Here is a 23,634-nt window from a genome sequence, read left to right as displayed (position 1 = left end):
CATACCCTACAGGGAGGATTATAAATTGATTCAAGATTTTTTTAATGTAAGGGGGCTGTACATATCACGAACTCTGAAAATCTGCATACTCTTTGGCTCTATAATTCTACTTCTGGAAAATAACTTGAAGTCTGGCAAGGATTTGTACACAAAATGTTTATCCCAACATGGTTTATAGTGATGGATACTGAAAACTACCAGAAGCTCCAGAAATGTTCCACTGGTAGGAAATTATTCACCCATTAAAAAAAAATGATGTTCATGAATGCAATCAGATCTCTAGAATCTAGATCACTTTAAAGGAAATACATAGTTTAAAAAAATATGGTAAATGACATGACAGGGATATAATCAGCAAGATTTAGATTGCAGGAAACTATAAAATAAACAACCAGATTTTTTCAACAAATAAATTTGCAAAGGAAGAAAAGAGAGATGGGGGGGTAACATACAGAGTAAGAAGACACTTAGAAAGATATAGTAAACAATTATAATGTATGATTCTTATTTGGATCCTAAGTTTTTAAAGAACTACCAAAAATGTTAAGACTTATTGATACTTTTGGAATTTTGAATACTAGTTACTTGATGGTGCTAAGAATTATTATTATTTTCAGATGTAATGGTATTGTGGGGGGTTTTTTTCAAGTTATTTTTTAGAGATACAAAGTAAAACATTTATGAATGAAATTATGTAATGACTTAGACTTGCTTATGCATAATGCAAGATGTGGATGGTCTGGATGGGTAGGATTGTCCATGGTTGTTGGTGATCAGGGATGAATGATAAATGCATGGGGGTTTGTTATCCTAATCCATCTTTCTTTGGTTTATGTTAAAACTTTTCAATAATATAGTTTTCAAAGGCTTAAAAAGTAATGCTTACAAAGTTACTTTTCATGATTTAGAAAATGCCTAAAATAGTTGAATAAAATTCAATTTAATGTCAATCACATAGAGAAAAAAATCAAATAGAAAAAACAAAAGGAAACATATCAAATTGTGGCTGTCTTTGGTGAAATTATGGCCAACTTATTCTGTTTTTTCTGCTTTTCTTTGCTATATGCATTTTCATAATGAGCCTGTATTACTTTTATAATCAGAAAAAGTAATTTTTTCACTTTCTGTGGTTAGAACTCTTTTGGAAACTTAACCTGAAATAACTTAAGCAAAAAAGGCTAGTAAAATGGCTTCTCTAACTGGAAAGGTAGAAGTTTAGAGCTAGATGCTAAGACTCCAATTATACCATCTGGGTTTTGTCTGTTTTTTCACTTCGACTTGTCTCTGCTTGGCTTCATCCTATAAGCATATATTTGTGTAACAAGTAAGTTAGCTACCAGCAAACCCCAGGTTCATATCTCTCAGTTTAGATATCCCCAGAGAAAAGATTCATCCTGTGGTCTTCTGTTAATCCCACAGAAGATCCTGAATGGTCCTTTTTAGGTCATGTACCATCCTAGAACTTGTTGTTATGACCTAGCTGATGAATACTGTGACTGTCATGGAGTACATACTAACTTCTGCTGTTGTAGGAGAACACAATATTTAAGAATCCCACCAGGACTACATGGAATAGGAGAGGAGAATATGCTAAGTGGACAAAAACCAAACTCACTATCTGCTCTCTCATGGGATTGTTGGGATAATTCATTTGGATGATTAATGTAAAACATCTTCTAAATTGAAAAGTTTTGTGCAAATGTAAGAGTCCATTTTTTAGTCTGATTCTGTTAAATCAGACTATGATAATATCCTCATTGTGTGCATATATCTGTCAGTTTCCTTCATTACAAGAGAATAGATCTGGTGGTCATCATTTCAAATTTCCCAATTTTAAAACTAAGGGGATGTTGAGTAGCCTGGGTGAATATATTTCCTAATGTAAGAGGAGAAAGGAGGCATTATATTGAACCTTCTAAGTAGTAAACTTAGAAGAAGCTCCAGATAGAGTTATTCATCAGATTTTCCTTACTTTTACAAAAAGGTATATTGGTAAATGAATAGTGATGGGGATTACAGTGCACGTATGAATGGAAGCATCAGTTCCTTTGCATTTATTGCTAGAAGTTAACATGTTGATTTTCTCCATATTCAAAGTCCTGCTCTTTTCATATACAAGAGCACTGAATCAGTATAAAATCTCTAAGCTAAGGCTGATTTATCTACAAAGTCATTCATAATCTTAAAATACTATTTTCAATAATATTGGGCTGAAAAGATGAAAGTGACTTCTTTTTTTTCCTAAAGATTTTATTTATTTGAGAGAGAAAGAGATCACAAGTAGGCAGAGATGCAGGCAGAGAGAGAAGGAAGCAGGCTCGCCGCTGAGCAGAGAGCCCAATGTGGGGCTCGATCCTAGGACCCTGAGACCATGACCAGGACCCTGAGATCATGACCTGAGCTGAAGGCAGAGGCTTAACCCACTGAGCCACCCAGGCGCCCCTGAAAGTGACTTCTTAAATGTTGTTGTCAACTGTCAAGACTGGTACTTTTTATAACAGAAAGCAATTAGATTCTCACTGTTATACTTTTAATGGTGATGAGGTTTTGAAAAATAGAGAACCTACATTTGGCATTAGAAATTTGGGTTGTAACAAGAGTATATCTGGGTAGCATCATCTTATTTTCTGAATCCCTACATTCTAGTGAATTGGCTGTCTGGAAAGTATTGCTTTTTAAAAGTGTAGAGGTAATTATAAGTCATTTCAACTATTGACAGATTCTTTAGACCACTAAAAATGATTACATAATCATTTTCACTCATCTTTCTTGAAGAATAGGATCAGACTAACCAAAAGAGGGAAGAGAATCACTTACAGAAATAGCTGATTATTCAGGACTAAATCTAAGGAAATTATTAGTTGAGATACTTTACCCAGACCTGTGTTGTTTGCTTGTTAAAGGGGTCTAAGCCTGTGTTTTTCAAACTTATCTTTGAAGATATTGCCAGCCCGTGCAAACTGATAACACAGATGTTTCTTCCTACATCTAGCTACGTGGTGAACATAGGTCTGATCAACAAGCTTCATGGCTGCTTCCTCTCGGTGCAAGGACCAGTGGATGAGAATCCCAAGATGGCCACGTTTCTGCAGCATGCTGCAGAACTCTTACATGGAATGTGCATGCTGTGCTTTGCTGTCACCAGAAGGTAAGGCTTCTACTTGATATCAGTCTGGACTCAACTTTGGAAAGATCTCTTAAATTTTGCCCATCTTGAGGTCATTTCATAGGGATACAAGTGGTCATCTTGGCCTCTTTTCTTCTTTGCCCTGCCTTTGTCCTTATTGGTCTCCCATATTGAGACTAGCCTTATATTTCTTGTCTTTCCCTGGCTACATGCTCCTGTCAGAGTCTGTTTTTCTTGTTGGTATCATACACTTAACTATCTTTGCTGGAAAAGATTTTTTTTTTTTTTAAGATTTTATTTATTTATTTGACAGATCACAAGTAGGCAGAGAGGCAGGTAGAGAGAGAGAGGAGGAAGCAGGCTCCCCGCTGAGCAGAGAGCCCGATGCGGGGCTCGATCCCAGGACACTGGGATCATGACCCAAGCCGAAGGCAGAGGCTTTAACCCACTGAGCCACCCAGGCGCCCCTGGAAGAGATTTTAGAAAGCATCCAGTCCTACTTCCACTGAAATTCAGGGGAATCAAATGATTTTCCTTGAGTTAGTGAGTCAATAACAAAGCCTACACCAGATCAAGCCAGACCCTCAGTGCAATACAGCACAGCCTCCTAGCGTCCATGACTGTGTTCACATGCTTTATTTACAGCCTCCTAGGTTTGTTTATTTTCCCGCTTTTGTCTCTTTCTCCAAGATACCTTCATGTATAAGGGAAGGGAGCCATCCAAAAACAGTAGCTCCCTGAAGTTACATATGACCAATGTGTAGGACAGACAGCCTGACTAGGGGGACGCCAGTGGCATGGGTAGTGAAAGAATTCACCCAAGGCAGAACAAAGGAGATAAATTTTACTGAATATACTGCAGGGAGCAGCAGGCGGGACAGCAGAGGAGAGACAGTCTGCCATGAGGCAGTGGTGGGGGGCTGTAGTTAAGGAGGGAGTAGTGAGGAGGTATGGGAACATATGGAATTTTCTGTTTTTGGTACCTGTGCCTGGTTGTAAGTAGCCCATTGGTCAGCTGGGGCTTATGGCTATTCTGAGGTGGGTGGTCTAATGGACTATTCGTATTCACCATGGGGGATGGTCACTGTGGGCCCTCTACCTTACTCAGGTTTCTGTTACACAAGTTGGTTGCCCAAAAGCGGCCTCTACGCTATGGACACAATCATAGCCAGTGTGCCAGGGACAGCTACTGGCCTGGTTGGCTCATTAGACCCCTCCCCTTATCCTGTATACTGTCCTCAAAAGCAATAATTCTCTAGGACAGGCAGAGTAAACCCCCATTATGTTCTTTTCTTTCCCTTCTCACCAATTAAGAATTATTTGCAATAATGATTCAGTGTTTCTGATAGGAATATGACATAGCCCTCAGGCATATTAAGAATGTTTAGTAAGGGGCGCCTGGGTGGCTCAGTGGGTTAAAGCCTCTGCCTTCGGCTCGGGTCATGATCCCAGGGTCCTGGGATCGAGCCCCACATCGGGCTCTCTGCTCCGCGGGGAGCCTGCTTCCTCCTCTCTCTCTCTGCCTGCCTCTCTGCCTACTTGTGATCTCTGTCAAATAAATAAATAAAATCTTTAAAAAAAAAAAAAAGAATGTTTAGTAAAATAATTTTCTTACAATTAAATTCTAAACAGCACTGCATATAATTTTTTTCTTTTTTTGCTGTAACCCATTTTGTTTGTATTTTATATACTTTTGCAAACATTCCTAAAATGAAAGGGTACAGTGATGAACCCTGAGAGTATCCATTTTCTAGCTCCAACTATTATCAGTATTTTTCCAGTCTTATTTTATCCCCCTATACACCTCCTCGGTTTTTGTTTTGTTTTGTTGGGTTTTTGTTTCAGATGAGGGGAGTTATAGCTAGAGCATGTTATAACAAATTTCAGGTGTTCATTTCAGAGAAGATACTAAAGCATGCATCTCTGATGCCATTATCACACCTAGCATAATAAACAGTAATTTTGTAGTATACCTGGTCTCTGTTCACTTTTCCCCACTGTCTCAGACATCTTTCTACCTTAAGTTTCTTGGAACCAGAATCCAAATTTCAGGTGTCATTTGGTTGTTATGTCTCTTAAGTCTCTCTTATTCTATAATAGTTCTCTTTCCCTTCTGCCTCTTTTTTTATGCCACCGATTTGTTAGAGAAAGAATTATATGGTTTTTTAAGGACATGTCAAGAAGAAAATTAAAACTAAAATAAAAATTAAAAATTTGGAACTTCTAAAGTCTAGGTGCTTAAGAAATATCCATCCATATTCAATGTACACAGAATGCCAATGACTATGTTCAGAATATTTTAAAAGAGAGAATTTGCTTTCTGAAATGAACCAGCTTAATATTTTTTTAGTCTGTTATACATAGAACCCCAAAACCCATCTACTTCTTTATGTTAACCTCCCTATACCCCTAGTCACATTTCTAGGAAGATTAAGACTACCTGAAAGTCCGGGAGGCCAAGCATAACCTATATTCAGCATTCCCTTCTAGAAGTGCAAACAGAGCCTACCTTCCAGGGATTAGGTGATAACTTAGGAAGTGGCTCTTCGTGGGTCTATAACCCAAATATGATCAAGTGGTACCACACCACAGAGAGGCTCACAGAAGGAATGGGGTTCCATCCAGGGCATTGGCACCTACCAACTTGGGGTCGGCCATGCTGCCTGGCTAGGCCCTGTGCAATAGCCAGGCTGCTCGTTGGGAGGTATCCTCTCAACCAGGAGACCCCTTCTGACAGCGGTTCTTTTGTATACACAGCATTATAAACCTGCCAGCATCCCAAGTCTTTGTCACCTATATTCTTTCCTTAAATCCAGATGAATATCACACATGTAAGCTTTTCCTTATGTGTTTGTTGTACACTTTGTGGGCTTCAGCTTTCACTTACACACACAGATTTAGTCACCTGAAATCTGTGGAGCTTGAAAAGAAGCTTAGAGGCCACTTTTATAGGGAAAGCAACTGAGCCAAACTAACTTGAATTAGGATACAAGATTCCTACTCAGCACTCTTGCCTACACACTTGACTTCGTATAATTCAAAATGGTAGGAACCTATATTTAATTTCTTTTAAGATTTTCTCAATTACATATATGCAATACAGGATCCCTTTCTCTTTAACACACACAGTCATGTCCTCTTCCAGTAGACACTGAGCATCTGCCCTGTGTCAGACGCCAAGACATGTACCCAAGATACTGCCCTCAGGGAGCCCAGAGTCTGGTCTGGGGTCAGACCTGTAAACTAACAGCTGCCACAGAAGAAACTGTTCACAGAGACGGAAGTAAAGCACTCCCACAGGAGGTCAAGAAGGGTTTCAATGGACTAAATCTTAAAGGACCCAGGAAGACAATAGCGGGAAGAATGCAGCAGAGAAAGGGGACATAATACGTGCACTGTGTGATGTAGCAGATGTTATTGCTGTCGTTGGCACCCCTGGAGGTTGCCTGCCAACAGATTCCTGAATTTCTCTGCCTGCCTGGGGATATTCTCTGGACAAGTAGCTGTTTGCTACAAGTGCCAGGGAGTTGATACCTCCAGGAGTGACTCTCCAGGAGTAAATAGGTGGATTACCCTGCAGCTCCGCTAACCCTCAGTGAGCCAGTTCCAAGGTGTCCTGTGCAGTCTGTCAGAGGGGCACTGGTGGTAAGCTATGTGGCAACACATCCTTGATCGGCTTTCTCCCTTCCCTCTTTCTGTCCTCGGCTTCCTCGCAAGTAAACTACTTGTACCCATACCCTTGTTTCAGGGCCTGGTTTGGAAGCAACCCAAACCAAGAGATACAGATAGACAAGATATTTTCTCATGCTCAGTTTGATGTAGCTGTGCAATAGGGTAACTATGAAGAGTGACAGGAGTTGAAGTATTAAATGAATCCCATAGATGTTAACTCCTAGGGGGCCAAAAGGGAGACAAGAGCTTATGTGCTACACAGAGCTGTGGAAAGTCACTGAAGTTGTTTAAGAGAGAGTAACAGGATCACATTTCTGTTAAGTGAAAAGTGTAGAAAGAACTGGAATGGCATGACCTAGAGGTAGAAGGAATAATGGAGAGACTCTTGCAGGAGGCAAGTGGGAACTGTTGAGGGCTGTGGGAACAGCAGAAATAAGAGCAAATGCATTAAGAGGAGATGAAATATATGTAAGAGAGATGGCATAGAGCTTGGTGGCATGGGAAATAAAAGGAAGCGGGGAGGAATCTAATGGCTCCCAGGCTTCTAACTTGAAATTTGTGAGTGGTAGATGGTATTATCTCCAGAGTAGGGAATATAAGCAGTTTTCCATAGAGGAGCTATGCCTAAGGATTATCCAAGTAGACCAGTGTCTTTGTATATATGTATATTGTTTTTATGTTCATGTGCAACTGGATTTTAAATAAATCAGTGGTTAACACATGGTGGTTTTTGAGAGTCCTTGGTCCATTTTTTTCCCCTTATAATTTCCTTCTCCATCTTTAGTTACTCAACCAATTTCTATTAGTAGGCCTTGCTATAAAACCAGATTATTCTAGGAAAAAAGATCCAGGTGGTTTCCTGGCTTAATTTACCTAGGAAATTCTTAGCAGGATCAGTATCAGCCGCTTCTGTGAATGAGGTGAAAGAAGGATCCCTAATTGCTGCTCTCCTCATCCTTCAGTCCTCAACATTTCCTGAACGCCACCAAGCCACAAGAATATAGGGCTTTCCGACCTCTTCAGATTAGTTTGCCTCTGATATTTACAAGACCATTTCAGACTACTTCCCCTTTCTTCATGGAAATTTTATTTCTAAACTACAAGCTACAATGGCCTGTTGAAAGCACTTTGTTACATGTGTCAGAGTTTCTCTCTAGAAGGTCACACTGTGTCTGGCAAGAAAAGTAGTGTGGCTGTTGTATCAGAGTCATTCACATAATGCCTGTTTTGGCTATCAGGACAAACCAACCAGAGCCAGAAAGTTGAGGAAGGCTTGTTGTCAAAGCTCTTTTATGACCAGCAGGAATAGAAAGACAAAGAGGAGCCAGAGAGGACTTCAAAAATCGCTTCTTACGAGCTGGCAAGCCCTGAGATAATTAAGTACACTGATTAGCCCAGGGCTCTGGGTAAACACTGCAGTCTGCTGGTGGCCCAGCCTTTGTGGCGGTGATTACAACAGGGCTGCCTTTGCTCTACTCTCCTATTGTGCCCTTAATCTTCTCATTTTTACCTAGGTTTTGTGAAAGACAATTTGGGTGTCAGGGGTTATGTTAGTAATCTTTGCTTCAGCACCAGCATGGGAGGGGGGTGGGGGAAAGATGGATGATTTTTGTACCAGGCCTGGTTTTGAACTTGTATTTAAGTAAAAATTGAAATTGTGATCTTCTGCTGAAAAATCCTTTTATTTTATTTTATTTTATTTATTTATTTTATTTATTTTATTTATTTTATGTTAGGATTACTCCAGAATGTGAATCCAAGAACTTTTTGCGAGTTATAATTCTTAATCACTTAAGCAGAATTCACCCCTCTGTAATAGGACTTTCAAAAATGCTCATTTGTTTGGCCTTCACTGTTGTCACTTTTCCATTCTTGTCCTTTAAGTAGTAAAGAGAAAAGGATAGTTTTCAAATCTCAGGGCAGCATCTCAACTGACTTAATTGGCTGAGACTCACGGAGGCCCCCTCAAAGATGCTGACTCCTTAGCTGAATAATAGGATCTGAACAGTAATGGGTGATTATAAATTGCAGCCAACACAGCCCTTTCACTGAGTCAGCAATCACTTCCTAGTCCATAACCGTACTAGGCACTACAGGGAGAGGGCTAGGAAGCAGTAGATCCACAGTTAGAGTTCACAGTCCTCATGTAAGGAGATGAGCTTATAAAACCTAGCTAATTTTGACTGGTTGGAGAAGACTATTCTGAATTCTAGAATGTATTTACACAAAAAGGAGTTTGTTGTTATATGTATTTGTGGGTTTTATTTTCATATCCATAAACTACACTAACAAAATGGGTTCTAGCCAAGGCCCCTGGAAACCGATGTCACAAAAAGAGAAGAATGATTTATAATTTAGCTCATTAACTATGTGGATATAAATGAGTGCTTCTCAAGTATTTAAGGGTGCTTGAAAACCATTTGTTCAGGCAAAGGTAAACTTTAACTCTGCCTGCCTGAATTATTCACTCATGCATTAAACAAATATTTATGTAGCACTTGCTCTGTGCCAGGCGCTGTGCTAAGCTTGGGAGAAAGCAGAAATGACTCAGACATCACTTGTGTCCTCAAGGACCTCGTCAACTAGTAGAGGAAAGAAGACGCGTATACCAAGACCCACTGTATAAGGCAGAGAGTGATACAGAGGATAGAAGATAACACATGGAAGCACTTAGCACACTGCCTGGCACATAGTACATGCTTAGTAAACATTGGCTACTGTTACTACATCATTATCAATGGAGTTAAAAGGAGGGAAAGACCACTCTTAGTTGTAGGAATTAGTGATTCCCTAGAGTGACTAAAATTTAATATAGACCTTGAAAGACAGGAAAATTTGGAAAATTTAGAGCTGAGAGAAAGGCAAATATAGAAAAGAGCTAAAGCCAAGACATCATGGGAGAGATAGATGAAGAACCAGTGGAGTACTTCCTTGAGCTTCATTGTGAGATGTCTGTAGTGGTGATTTTAGTGCCCCCCAGGTTGAGGGGGTTAAGTGTAAGAGTACTGTGTGAACTATATAAAATGACTTGCCAAGATGTGGTGGTAGTGGTGTCATTAAAACCCTTTGAAGTGACTTGCTAAGAAGCATATTCTGAGAGCATTAATCAAGTATCAAGAATACCTGGTGGAGAACATATTAGAGAGGAGGTAGAAGATGGGAGAAACCATTAACAATCACCCGGGGAAGAAGCAAAAGGAATGAAAAAGAATTTATTTTAATCCTCTCTAAGTCTCTCTATCTATGACCTCATCAGACTCCAGACATCGTCATCTCTGTCTCATCTCTCTTCCTTGTACCCCAGATCTAATCTGTTGTCACATTTTGTTGATTGGAAGGAGCCTTAATGTTACCTTAATCCAGTCTTCTATTCATGTTTGAATCTCTTCAATAACCTTATCTGGTCTATATTTTAATATCTCTTTTGACAGGGAACTCATTACTTACTAAGGGAATGTATTCTGTCATTGGTAAGTTTTAATGCCTAAAAAATCTCTCATACCCATCTGTAACCTGTTTTCCTACTGCTACCCATTAGAACTAGTCCTGATTGCTCTTTGACAACTTACAGAATATTCTAATCCTTCTCTTCTCCCTGAACTTCTCTGGTCTTACCCTTCCACATATTTTCCTTTGCTTTTCTTCTCCTTTTTCCAATTACTATGACTATATAACAAATCACCCCAAAACTTAGTGGCATAAAACAGCCATCTGTTGGGGCACCTGGCTGGCTCAGCATTAGAGCTTGCAACTCTTGATCTCAGGGTCATGAGTTCAAACCCCACATCAAGGGTAGAGAGTACATTAAAAAAAAACAAATCTTAAAAAAAAAAAGCCATCTATTAATCTCACAGACTTTGTGTCAGGAATTTTGTCAAGATACATAGAGAATGGCTTATTTTTGTTCCACGATATCTGGGCCTCAGTTGGAAGAAGCCTAGAAGTTGGAAGGCTAGCAGTTGAAATCAGAGTGCTTATTCACACAGATCTGTAGTTCATATGGCTGTTAGCTGAGGACCTTTCTATCTGGTCGCTCTGCGTTGGCTAATTTGGATTTCCAATGTGGTGCCACATTCCAAGAAGGAGCATCTTGACAAAGAACTAAGTAGAAACCATATTACCTTTTATGAGCTAGCCTCAGAAGTTATGCAGAATGAATTCCACTGAATTCTGTTCATCAAGACAGTCACAACATCCCCCCAACTGCTTCAAAGGGAGGAGAAATAGACTTCACCTCTTCATGGGGAATATGAAGGTCCTAGAAGAGCATATAGGACCAGAAATATTGCCATAGTTGTTTGAAAAATGCAATCTTCCACGTTCCAGCCTACCCTGAAGATAAATGTGTTTCCAATATCCTGTTCTCATCTGTCTTCTGTTCTCTCTGCAGTCTCATATCTAGTATTGTCACCCTATCTTTTGACATCACTCTGTTAACTTTCAAACCTTCTGCGATCATTAACTACTGTCCTTAGACAAAAGACTTTCTGAGATTGGGAGATAGGGAATGAAGTAAATATAATAGGACTCAGCAAGTAAAAGTAAAGGAAGTAACATTTGGTGAACACCTTTTATGTGTCCCAGGCTAAATGCTCCTTGTAGAGTTACGTTCCAGCAATCCTGCTCATACCAAGGGAGCACGGTAGCCTCTAAGAGTGATAAGGAGGAGTGACTACCGCATGCTTCAGAGCTAGAGAGTGAGAAGAACACAAGAGCAGAACTTCTGGGCTATTTCTATATTCACAACTGGATAATGGCTAGTTTAGAGATTTCTGAAAGATCCATCCCTGCTAATAATAAAGACTTAGTTGAGTTATAGAGACAGAATGATGACCACTTCATTGCTACAATTCAACTTGTATGTCCACTAAGTGCCAGGCACTGTGCCAGAGAAAGGGAGCTTTCTGGACCACACCCCACAAGACCAACGTTTAGGGGTAGCCTTCAGTCACTTACCACTCCCAGAGGGGATAAGGTATGATGAAGGCAGACTGTCAGTACATGTGTAGGCTCACCAGGCTTAGAGCAGCAGAATATATCCAGGATGCACTTGCAGTTAGACTCCTCCTGGTTCTAGAACTTTGGATGGCAGGATCTCAAGAAGAAAACCTTTGTGTAGGGTTGTGTTGAAGAGCACAGATTGGGAGCCAGAAAAATGTGGGTGCTGTTCCTGCTCTCCTAGCTCTGGGACCAGTGGCAGATTTGGCTTCTCAAAGCCTGTTTCCTCACATTGTAAAAGTGAATTTGGTAATTCTTCCCTTACAGGCTTAGACAAGGCAGGGGCAAATGGGAACTAACACATCTGTCTCTTGCCTGAGGTGCTGTTTTTAATATATATTTATTGTTCCCCACTTTTTTCCAATCAGATTTGTGAAATTACAGTATATTTTTTTTAATGAAAAATATTAGAACAAAAGAAAATAGGAAAAAGTAAATCAAGGCAGGAGTAAGTGAAGTTAAGGCACAGATCATATTCATAACAAAGCCCTGATGGACATTTCCTCTTGGAATTCCTACTGGCAGTTTCTACCAAGAAGTTATACTTAATATGTCAGATTCTAAAACTCATTGCCTTTCACCCAAAGTTGGCTGTTGCTCTTCACCACCTTATTCTGCTCATGATTCTTGTCATGTGACTTTAGTTACCTCTAACTTATCTCCCAGAATCCATTACAGTCCTCTATGATATAATCAAAGGGATGCTTGCCTCAGAAATATGAGATGGAACCTACTATTTATACCTCTTACTTAATATTTGCCTACTGCTAATTCGTTAGTTCTCTTGTCCTATGTATTTGTTTTATGTCTTCAACTAAGATTTCCCTAAGGAAGGATTCTCAATGTCCTAGCAGTTCCCCTTGAGGCACCTAGCACCAGCCAAAAACAAAATAAAAAGGAGATAGCTTGTGACTGGCAGAGTTAGCAAACACCAGTGTCTATCGTTAATCTATGTCAGGACCCCATTTCCTGCACCTGCTCTTCACATGGGAAGAAAGGCTGCCCACATCTCATATTCTTCTCCCTCTGAGGTGAGAAGATATTCGAGACCCTCATTTCTTGGGCAGGAATGAGACTAATTCATCCTCACTTCCTTCCATTGCTTTATTTATTCATCCCTTTATTTATTCTTTATCCATTCATTTATCTCTATATTCTTTATTCATTCATTTATTTACTCCTTATTCATTACAAGTTATTGAGCAGTTGATATGTGCCAGACATTTGTCCAGGCATTAAGGCTGTAGTAGTAGACAGAACGCCTACACTTATGGAACTTACAATCTAACAGAAGAAGACAAAAAAACCAGTAAACAAATTAGATAATATGAACTAGTGGTGAGAAAATAAATGAGAAAATAAAGCAGGTAATAGTACAGTGGCTTATAGGTGGAGAGGTTAGGGAAGCCTCTCTGGGGAGATGACACTGAAACTAAGGAGTCAACCATGTAATGATCCAAGGGAAGAATATTGTAGTTGAGAAGAACGCTAAGTTGATGACTCCCAAATATCTGGGGTGGGTGTGTTCCAGAAACAGAGAAGGCAGAATACTAGAATGTGATGAGCAAGAAAGAAAGTGCTCGATGAAGTCAAAGTAGGGGCCAGGATTTGAGGACAGAGAGAGTAGAAGTCTGGGTTTTATTCAGTGTATGATGGGAAGCCATGTGAGGATTTTAAGCCAGAAAGTGGCATGATCTGATTACTTAAAAAGTAGAAAGAGCATCTGTTTACTCTGTGAGGAATGGATTAGAGGCACAAGAAGGGAAGGAGGGAAGTTCAGGCAGGAGGTACTGCAGTCATCACGCAGCCCCAATATGACAGTTTTTCCTCCCAGTTACTCACCCAGCAAAAGCAATTGCCTTCACTTGGCCGCACAGCAGAGCCTCTGGCAGAGCTCCTTCAGCCTAACTGCCAAATTCTGAAGATAGGAGAAGCCAGAACATCAGCAAAACCAGCCAAAAGCAGCACAGGGCCCTTCACTACTTACAGTGACTATGAGAAAGCTGAAGTTAGGAGGTCAGAAATGTCCCATCGGAGAGACATGTTTGGATAGTAGCCCTAACCCACAATTCCAAGATCCAGAACTAGATCCTGTTGTTAGTTGCCCAGAGCTGCTTGCACTCTGACCTCCTGGGCTCCTCCCTGACCCTTCTTCCTTCCATCTTTAGTTGGCCCAGACTATCTTGAGGCCATCGCCTCTGTATCTTCCACTTTCTTGGGCCTCTACTCAGACCTCTGTCAGAGCCCCAGTTTCTTCTTAGTGGCCTCACCCTCTACCTCTTGTTTCCATTGGTGTCCTCCTGGTCTTCCTCTTTCTCCAGCCTCTTCCAGGTTGTCTGTTCTAACCAACAAGAATGTCCATCTCTTTTCATCACTTATGACTTCTCTTCCCAGGAAGGTTTCCTTCCCAGAAACTCCTCTTGGAGTTCAACTGAAACTACCATCAGGCACTTTGGAAATCCTCCCAAATATTACCCAGCCCCACCCTACTTGATAATCTTACTCTAATTGTCCCTATACTTTTTTGCTTCTCTAACCAAATATCCAGTTATCTTATAATGCTTACCCATACATCTTTCCCTCCTTCAGTTTTCTCTTCCTCTTACATCTCCACTAAATCATCCGCATTCCCTTCAGTGGGGCTCCAAATTAGATCTGCATCAAACAAGCTATAGTGTGTGTGTGTGTGTGTGTGTGTGTGTGTGTGTATGAGAGTATAATTTTCCAAGTAGATTCACAGCTGTTACAGCAACCCAGGACTGAACAGAATCTTAAACATCATTGTGTTCCATGCCCAGCTGAGGTTCGAGTACCCTCTGCCACTTAAGTGGATGTGATCTTCTACTTTTTCCAGAATAGGGAAGAATGTAATACCTTACCAATATCCCATTTAACTTTGGGGTGTTCTAATTCTTAGAAAGATTTTCAGAAGTTTATCTACTATCTGTTTTCAGGTAATGTCCCTTTGGGGTCATAAATAACAATATAATACCTCTTCAGTTTGAAAATAACTTCTATGGCCTTTAGTTCTGAGATGCATTTCCCAATTCCTTCAAGTGTTCCTCAGATGACATTGTTTCCAGATACTTCTACCACACAAGTCACTTTCCTAGGGAACTTTCTGATGCATCAGTGTCCTGAATGTAGTATGGCACCCAGTGCTGGAGCCAGTGCTTCCAGGGTATTGGAAGGTTCCAAGGTTCCCAAACTGAACCTTTCTTATTATGTACATTGTGCTCCTATTAATTCAGTCAGAAATGGAATTACATTCATTGGTAAACAAGCAACACTCTTTCCTCATTTGAACTGTTAGGCAGCTAATTTGCTAAGCCTTTTTCCCTACTTACCACTGAGAGCTGTATTCCAATCCCCTGTCACCATACCATCTTCCCATTCCAAACATAAGCGGTTAGTTTTTATAAAAATCTAAAAATAGGACTTAACAGTCATTTCTATAAATTTCATCCTTTTTTCAGTTCTCATTTATTTTTAGTTAAACTTTTTTATTGATTCCTTCCTTCTCCTTAAAACTATCCTCACTTTGCTTCTAGGACACCATACTTTCCTGGTTTTCCTCCTACCCCGTTGGTTTCTATTTTTTAGTTTCCTTTGTTGATTTATTCTTCTCTCCCCAACTTCTAAATGTGTGAGTATCCCAAGGTTCAATACTCAAACCACTATCTGTGCTCACTTACTGGATAGGCTTCTGGCTTTAAGTACCATGTATGTGTTGGTGACTCCCACATATCTCAAGTTCAACCACTCCTCTGACCTTTGGCTTATATATTTATTCAGTCATTCAACAAATATTTATTGAGAGGCTACTATGTGTCAGACCACTGTTCTAAGCTCTGGGGACAAAACTGACAAAAATAGCTACCCTTGGAAAACTCATTTTATCCAATTTCTAATTCATTATCTCCACTTAGATGTCTAATAAGCATCTTGAATTTAACAAGTTTAAGACTGAACTCCTGGTTTTCCACCCCAGTCATGCTCTATCCACTGTCTTCCCCAGTTCTATAAATGGCAGCCACATTTTTCCAGTTACTCAGGCCAAAATCCAGTGAGCCATTTTTTACTCCTCTTTCTCTCACACCTACATCCTGTCTATCAAGAAATCCTGTTGGCTTTCCCGTCTGAAGATTCTCAGAATCCAACCACTTCCCACCACATTCATAGCTACCAATCTGGTTCATCCACCATGATCTCTCACTTGGATAATCCAAACAGCCTCCCTGCCTCTGCCTTGGCTCTTCTAAAAGCTTTTCAACCAATTAGCTATGTGATTATTTTTTTTTTACATTTTTATTTTTTTATTAACATATAATGTATTATTTGCGTCAGGGGTACAGGTCTGTAAATTATCAATCTTACACAATTCACAGTACCCACCATAGCACATACTCTACCCAGTATTCATCGCCCAACCACCCTATCCCTCTCACCGCCAGCAACCCTCAGTTTGTTTCTTGAGATTAAGAGTCTTTTATGGTTTGTCTCCCTCTCTGATTTCATCTTGTTTCATTTTCCCCTCCTTCTCCTATGATCCTCTGTCTTGTTTCTCAAATTCCTCATATCGGAGAGATCATATGATAATTGTCTTTCTTTGACGGACTTACTTCACTTAGCATAATACCCTCTAGTTCCATCCACGTTGTCACAAATGGGAAGATTTCGTTTTTTTTGATGGCTGCTAATATTCATTCATATATCTATATCTACACACGCAAACCACATCTTTATCCATTCATCTGTTGATGGACGTCTAGGTTCTTTCCATAGTTTGGCTATTGTGGACATTGCTGCTATAAACATTCGGGTGCATGTGCCCCTTTGGATATAGTGATTATTTTTAAACCTAAGTCAGATACATCACTCCTCTGAACCTTACAATGACTTTCCTTCTCATTTAGTGAAATCCTTATATTTCCCTACAATGGTCTATAAGACCCTAACTGATCTTCCTGGCCTCTCTGATCTTGTCTCCTAATGTTCTTCTACTCCCTCAGTCTGCTATAGCCACACTGGCCTTGCTATTTCTTTTATATACATAAATATAAATACATATATATATATATGTATAAATAAAATCATATATATATGATTTTATTTATACATATACATATATATACATATATACATATACATATATATATATGTATATATATATATAATTTTATTTATTTATTTGACAGAGATCACAAGTAGGCAGAGAGAGCGGGGGAAACAAGCTCCCTTATGAGTAGAGAGCCCAATGCAGGGCTCCATCCCAGGACCCTCAGATCATGACCTGAGCCAAAGGCAGAGGCTTTAACCCACTGAGCCACCCAGGCACCCCTGGCCTTGCTATTTCTTGAACATGTCCTGCATTTTCCTGACTCCCAAGACCTGAGACCTGCTGCTTTTCTGTAAAAAACACTCTGGTCTCACAACCTCATGGCTTCCTTCCTCACTTTCTATAGAACTCTGCTTACTTAACACTTTAGAAAGAGCTTCCCCGAGGCACCTGGGTGGCTCAGTGGGTTAAAGCCTCTGCCTTCAGCTCAGGTCGTGATCCCAGGGTCCTGGGATTGAGCCCCGTATCGGGCTCTCTGCTCAGTGGGGAGCCTGCTTCCTCCTCTCTCTCTCTGTCTCTGCCTGCCTCTCCACCTACTTGTGATCTCTCTCTCTCTGTCAAATAAATAAAATCTTAAAAAAAAAAAATTTAAGACTTAATGTTTAAAAAAAAAAAAAAAAGAAGAAGAAGAAAGAGCTTCCCCTGGGATGCCTGTGTGGCTCAGTTGTTAAGTGTCTGCCTTCAGCTCAGGTCATGATCCTGGGGTCCTGGGATCCAACTCTGCATCAGGCTCCCTGCTCAGAAGGTAGCCTGCTTCTCCCTCTCCCACTCCCCCTGCTTGTGTCCCCTCTCTCACTGTCTCTCTGTCAAATAAATAAAATATTTAAAGGAAGGAAGGGAGGGAAGGAGGGAGGAAGGAGCTTTCCCAACCATCCTATATAAAATAGTATTATACATTCACCTACATCTTCATATCTGGCCATGTCCCCTGCTTCACTGTAGCACTTTGTATACCTGCCATACTATTACTTATATTATTTATTTGTTCCTAATATCTTCCTGCACTAAAATGTAAGCTTTATCAGGAAAAGGGCATAGATTTTACTGCTGAATCCTAGTGCACTGAGTAGTGCTTATCACAAAGTAGGTCCTCCATAAATATTTGTTGAATAAATGCATGGATTGTGAATAACGAGTCCCATTGTGATAAGCAGAATAATGCCTTTCCTGAACACTACCCAGAAAAAACAAAATACACATTCTTCTCAAGTGCACATGGGACATGTTCCAGGATAGATCAGTTGTTAGGCCAAAGATGAAGTCTCAGGAGATTTAAAAAGATAGATACCATTCAAAGTATCTTCTCCAACTATAACAGGATGAAGTTAAAAATTATTATAGAAGTAAAACTAAAAAATTCACAAATTTGTGGAAATTAAACAACACACTCTTAAACAACAGATGGATTGAGGGAAAAAATCACAAGGGAAATTAGAAAATACTTAACAATGAATGAAAATGAAAACACAATATAATATATCAAAACTTAGAAGACACAGTAAAAGCACTGCTGAGGGGGGAAGTGTATAACTATAAACATTTACATTAAAAAAGAAATATTTCAAATCCGCAACCTAACTATACAGAGGCACCTCTGTGGCTCAGTCAGCTAAGTGTCTGCCTTCAGCTCAGTCATGATCTCAGGGTCCTGGGATCAAGCCCCGAATCAGGCTCCCTGCTGAGCAGGGAGTCTGCCTCTCCCTCTCCCTCTGCCCCACCCTTCCCTCCCACTCATGCTCGCTCACTCCCTCTCCCTCTCCCTCTCAAATAAATCAAATCTTCTAAAAAAAAAAAAAAAACTAACTATACAACTTAAGGAACTAGAAAAAGAAGAGCAAACTAAACTCAAAGCAGAAGGAAGGAGATAATAAAGATTATAGCAGAGATCAATGAAATAGAGAACAAAATACCAAAAAGAAAATCAATGAAACCAAACTTTGAGTTCTTTGAAAGGAGCAAGAGAATTAACAAAACCTTCAACTAGATGAACTAAGAAAAAGAGAGAGAAGAATCAAATTATTAAGCTCAGAAATGAAAATGGAGTGCTCACTTTGGCAATACATATACAGAGATTAGTATGGCCCCTGCACAAGGATGACACTCAAATTCTTGAAGTGTTCCATATTTCCTATAGTTATAATATACTTGACATTTACTAAGACAGTAGATTTTAAGCATTCTACTATGTAACTATGTGAAGTAATGGATGTGTTAACCTGATTGTGAGAATCATTTCACAATTATCCATATATCAAATCATCATGTTGTATACTTTGAATAAGTTATAATTTTGTTTGTCAATTATACCTCAGTGAAGGTGAGGGAAGAAAAGAATGTGGGAACATTACTATCAATTCTACAGAAATAAAAAGGATTATGAGAGAGAGCTATTAACAATGTACCCCAACAAATTGGATAATCTAGATGAAATGGATAAATTTCTAGAAACAAAATACCTACCAAGGCTAAATCAGAAAGAAATAGAAAATCTGAATAGACCTATAGAACTAGTAAGGAGATTGAATCAGTAATCAAAAATGTTCAAAGGAAAGCCCTAGACTTGATAGCTTCAGTTGTGAATGCTACCAAATATTTAAAGAACTAACACCAATCTTTTTCAAGCCTTTCTCAAAAATTGAAGGGAAGGGAACACTTTGACTCATTCTATGAAGCCAGCCATTACCCTGAAACCAGAGCCAGACAAAGATACTACACAGAGAGAAAATTACACACCGATAACCCTTATGAACATTGATGTGAAAATGTTCAACAAAACTACCAAGCCAAATCTAGCAGGCGTGGTAAAAGGATTATGTACATTATGACCAAGTGGGATTTATTCCTGCAATGCAAAGATGGTTCAGTAAATGAACATCAATCATTGTAATTAGACCACATTAACAGAATGATGGAAACAAAAATGCGTGATCATCTCAATTGATACAGAAAAAGCATTTGACAAATTCAACACCCTTCCATTATAAAAACACTTGGGGTGCCTGGGTGACTCAGTTGGTTAAGCATCTGACTCTTGCTTTCAGCTCAGGTCATGATCTCAGGATTGTTAAGGTCAAGTCCCACATCAGGCTCCTTGCTCAGAGTGGAGTCTGCTTGAGAGATTTGCTATCTCCCTATCCCTCCCCCTTTGTCTCTCCCTTGCTCATACATGTGCACACTTTCTCTCTCTCCCTCACAAATAAATAAAAGCTTTTTTAAAAAATTTTAAAACACTCAAAAAAACTAGGAACAGAAATAAAGTACCTCCACATAATAAAAACCATATATGCAAATCCCACAGGGAACATCATAATCATGGTGAAAGACTAGATTTTCCTTTAAGATCAGGAACAAGGCAAGGATGCCCACTTCTTCCATTTCAACTCGACATAGTACTAGGATTTCTGTCCAAAACAATTAGGCAAAAAAAATAAATAAAAGGCATCCAAATCAGAAGTGAAGTGTTATTAGAATGATCTCTGTTTGCAAATGATATGCTCTTATATGTAGAAAACCCTTAAGATTTCACACACAAAAAAAGAAAGAAAGAAAGAAAGGAAAAAACCTGTTAAAAATAGTAAATGAATTTGGCAAGGTAGCAGAATACAAAGTCAACTAACAAAAAGCGATTGCATTTTTATACATTAACAATGAACAAAGAAAAAGTAGACAAATTGGACCTCATGAAAAATTTTTAAATTCATGCATTAAAAGACGATATCAACACAGTATAAAGGCAACCTGGAGAATGGGATAAAATATTTGCAAATTATATATCTGACAAGGAATTAATATACAGAAACCATAGAAAACTCCTAAAACTCTACAACAACAACAAAAACACTTTTTAAAAAATAGGCAAGGGCTCCTGGGTGGTGTCAGGTCATCATCCCAGAGTGCCAGGATTGAGTCCCGCATCAGGCTCCCAACTTAGCAGGGAGTCTGCTTCTCCCTCTGACCGTCTCCCTTCTCATCCTGTCTCTCACTCTCTCTCTTTCTTTCAAATAAATAAATAACATCTTTTTTTAAAAATGGGCAAAAAATTTAAATAGGCATTTCTCCAAAGAAGATATACAAATGCCCAATAAGCACATGAAAAGAAGTTTAACATTACTGATAATAAAGTGCAAATCAAAACTATAGTGAGATACCTCTTCATACCCATTAGGATGGCTACTATCAAAAAAAAAAAAAAAGATAATAGCAAGTGTTGGTGAGGATGTAGAGAAATTTGAACCCTTGTGCATTATTGGTGTGAGTGTAAATGATATAGCTGCTGTGGAAAACATGGCAGTTCCTCAAAAAATTAAAAATAGAATTACCATATGATCAAGCAATTCCACTTCTGGGCATGTATCTGAAAGAATTGGGAAAAGAGGATTTTAAAAGCTTATTTGTATGCCTGTGTTCACAGAAGCATTATTTGCAATAGCTAAAACATGGAAGCAACCCAGGTGTTCATCAGTGGATGAATGGATACACAAAAAGTGGTGTGTATACATTCAATGGAATATTATTTAGCCTTAAAAAGTAGGGAAATTCTGGCACATTCTATAACATGGATGAACCTCGAGGACATTATGCTAAGTGAAATAAACCAGTCACAAACAAACTAAATATTCTGTGATGATTTCACTTATATGAAGTACTTAGAGTAGTCAAAGTCATAGAGACAGGAAGTAGAATGGTGGTTGTGGGGGGAAGTGGACGTGGGGAATTATTGTTTACTAGGTATAGATGAAAGAGTTATGAGGATGGTTGGTGGTGAAGGTTGAACATCATAATGAATGTATTTAATACCAATGAACTATACACCTAAAATAAGATGGTAAATTTTATGTTATATGTATCTTAACATTAAAAAAAGGGGGGGGGGGGTAATGCTCTGCCAGAGATATCTATATCCTAATCCTCCAAAACTGTAAATGTGTTATTTCACAAACAAAAGAGATTTGCAGAAATCTCTTTAAGTTAAGTTAAGATCTTGGGATGGGAAGAGTATCCTGGTTTATCCAGGTGGGCCCAATGTAGTTACAAAGGTCCTTGTAAGTGAAAGAGGGAACTGGGAAAGTGTTAGAGAGACTTGAAGGTGCTTTGCTGCTTACTTTGAAGATGGAGGAAGGGGCCACAAACCAAGGAATGCGTTTGCACTCTAGAAGCTGTGAAAGGCAAGGAAGCGAATTCTTCCCTGGAGCCTCTGGAAGGAACACAGCTCTAATAACACCTGATTTTTAGCCCAGTGAGACTTATTTTGGATTCTGACCTCCCAAACTGTACGAGAATAAATTTGTATTGTTTTGAGCTACGAGCTTGTGATAATGTGTTTTGAGCTACGAGCTTGTGATAATGTGTTTCATCAACTGATACATATGCCTGCGCCTCATGTAACCTCCCTGGGACAGGGACCAGATCTTCTTTGGCTGCACATGTCACAGTTGGTCACTGTTCTGGGAGCACAGGCACTTTGGCTTTTCAAATTGAGAGTATCTGACAGATCATCATGCCCCTTGTGCTCACCACAAATCCTGATGAATGATATCGTTGGATGTTGATCAGCTTTCCCAGAATATCCCTGTACTTAAAAGCCCACACTGCACTACCTCTAAAAAAATAATTCACTTTTGAACAGTGAAGTTTACATCCGTCAGTGGGAGAGACAGTGACTTAATCCCATCCATTCCCAACACTATCCAGATGACTGAGTGGAATCTCAAGGTTCAGGGACTAAAATGGGAAGTTCTCACAAGATCCCTCGGAATTCCAGAACTGGAGAAATGAACAAAGCCAAAATCCAAGAAGATAGTAGAACAGTCAAGAAAATCACTAGCACTAAAGATCACAGTTGGTGTTACCAAGCCAGAAAAATGGGGACCAGGCAGAAGAGAGCAAACAAGCCAGGAACAAACAAGGAAAGGGGGTTGTAGTATCCCAGCCTGTTACACTTGCTTTTTGGGGCCAACTAAGGTGAAGCTTTTTATCTTGATAAAGTCCCAAAAGTTCATTTTCACTCACATTTCCCTTGTCTTTGGAGATGTGTCTTGAAAGCAGTTGGTGTGGCCGACATCAAAGAGGTTACTGCCTATGTTCTCCTCTAGGATTTTGATGGATTCCTGCCTCACATTGAGGTCTTTCATCCATTTTGAGTTTATCTTTGTGTATGGTGTAAGAGAATGGTCGAATTTCATTCTTCTGTATATAGCTGCCCAATTTTCTAAGTACCATTTATTGAGGAAACTGCCTTTTTTCTATTGAGTATTTTTTCCTGCTTGTCTAAGATTAGTTGACCATAGAGTTAAGGGTCCATATCTGGCCTGTCTATTCTGTTCCATTGATCTATGTATTTGGTTTTGTGCCAGTACCATGCTGTCTTGGTGATCACAGCTTTGCAATAAAGCTTGAAATCAGGCAACGTGATGCCCCCCAGCTTTGGTTTTCTTTTTCAACATTTTCTTGGTGATTCTGGGTCTTTTCTCATTCCATACAAATTTTAGAACTTTTGGGACTTCATCAATATAAAAAGCTTCTGCACAGCAAAGGAAACAGTCAACAAAAAAAAGAGGCAACCCACAGAATGGAAGAATATATTTGTAAATGACACTACAGATAAAAGGCTGGTATCCAAGATCTACAAAGAACTTCTCAAACCCAACACTCCAAAAACAAATAATCAAGTCAAAAAATGGACAGAAGACATGAACAGACATTTCTCCAAAGAAGACAT

At 39.4% G+C, this 23,634-nt stretch overlaps 1 protein-coding gene across 1 annotated transcript in view; it reads left to right on the top strand.

The window, feature by feature from the left end:
• LOC111153247 (S-phase cyclin A associated protein in the ER) overlaps positions 1–23,634 on the top strand; it is a 491,788-nt gene that overhangs the window by 428,657 nt on the left and 39,497 nt on the right. The window contains exon 27 of the mRNA XM_022512152.1: positions 2,993–3,148. Coding sequence (XP_022367860.1) covers positions 2,993–3,148 — 156 coding nt within the window. The remainder of the gene's footprint in view (positions 1–2,992; positions 3,149–23,634) is intronic.

Source organism: Enhydra lutris, unplaced genomic scaffold (genome assembly GCF_002288905.1).
Source record: "Enhydra lutris kenyoni isolate GAN:26980312 unplaced genomic scaffold, ASM228890v2 scaffoldscaffold31, whole genome shotgun sequence".
Taxonomy (NCBI): domain Eukaryota; kingdom Metazoa; phylum Chordata; class Mammalia; order Carnivora; family Mustelidae; genus Enhydra; species Enhydra lutris.
This window is presented reverse-complemented; position numbering and strand designations above follow the sequence as displayed.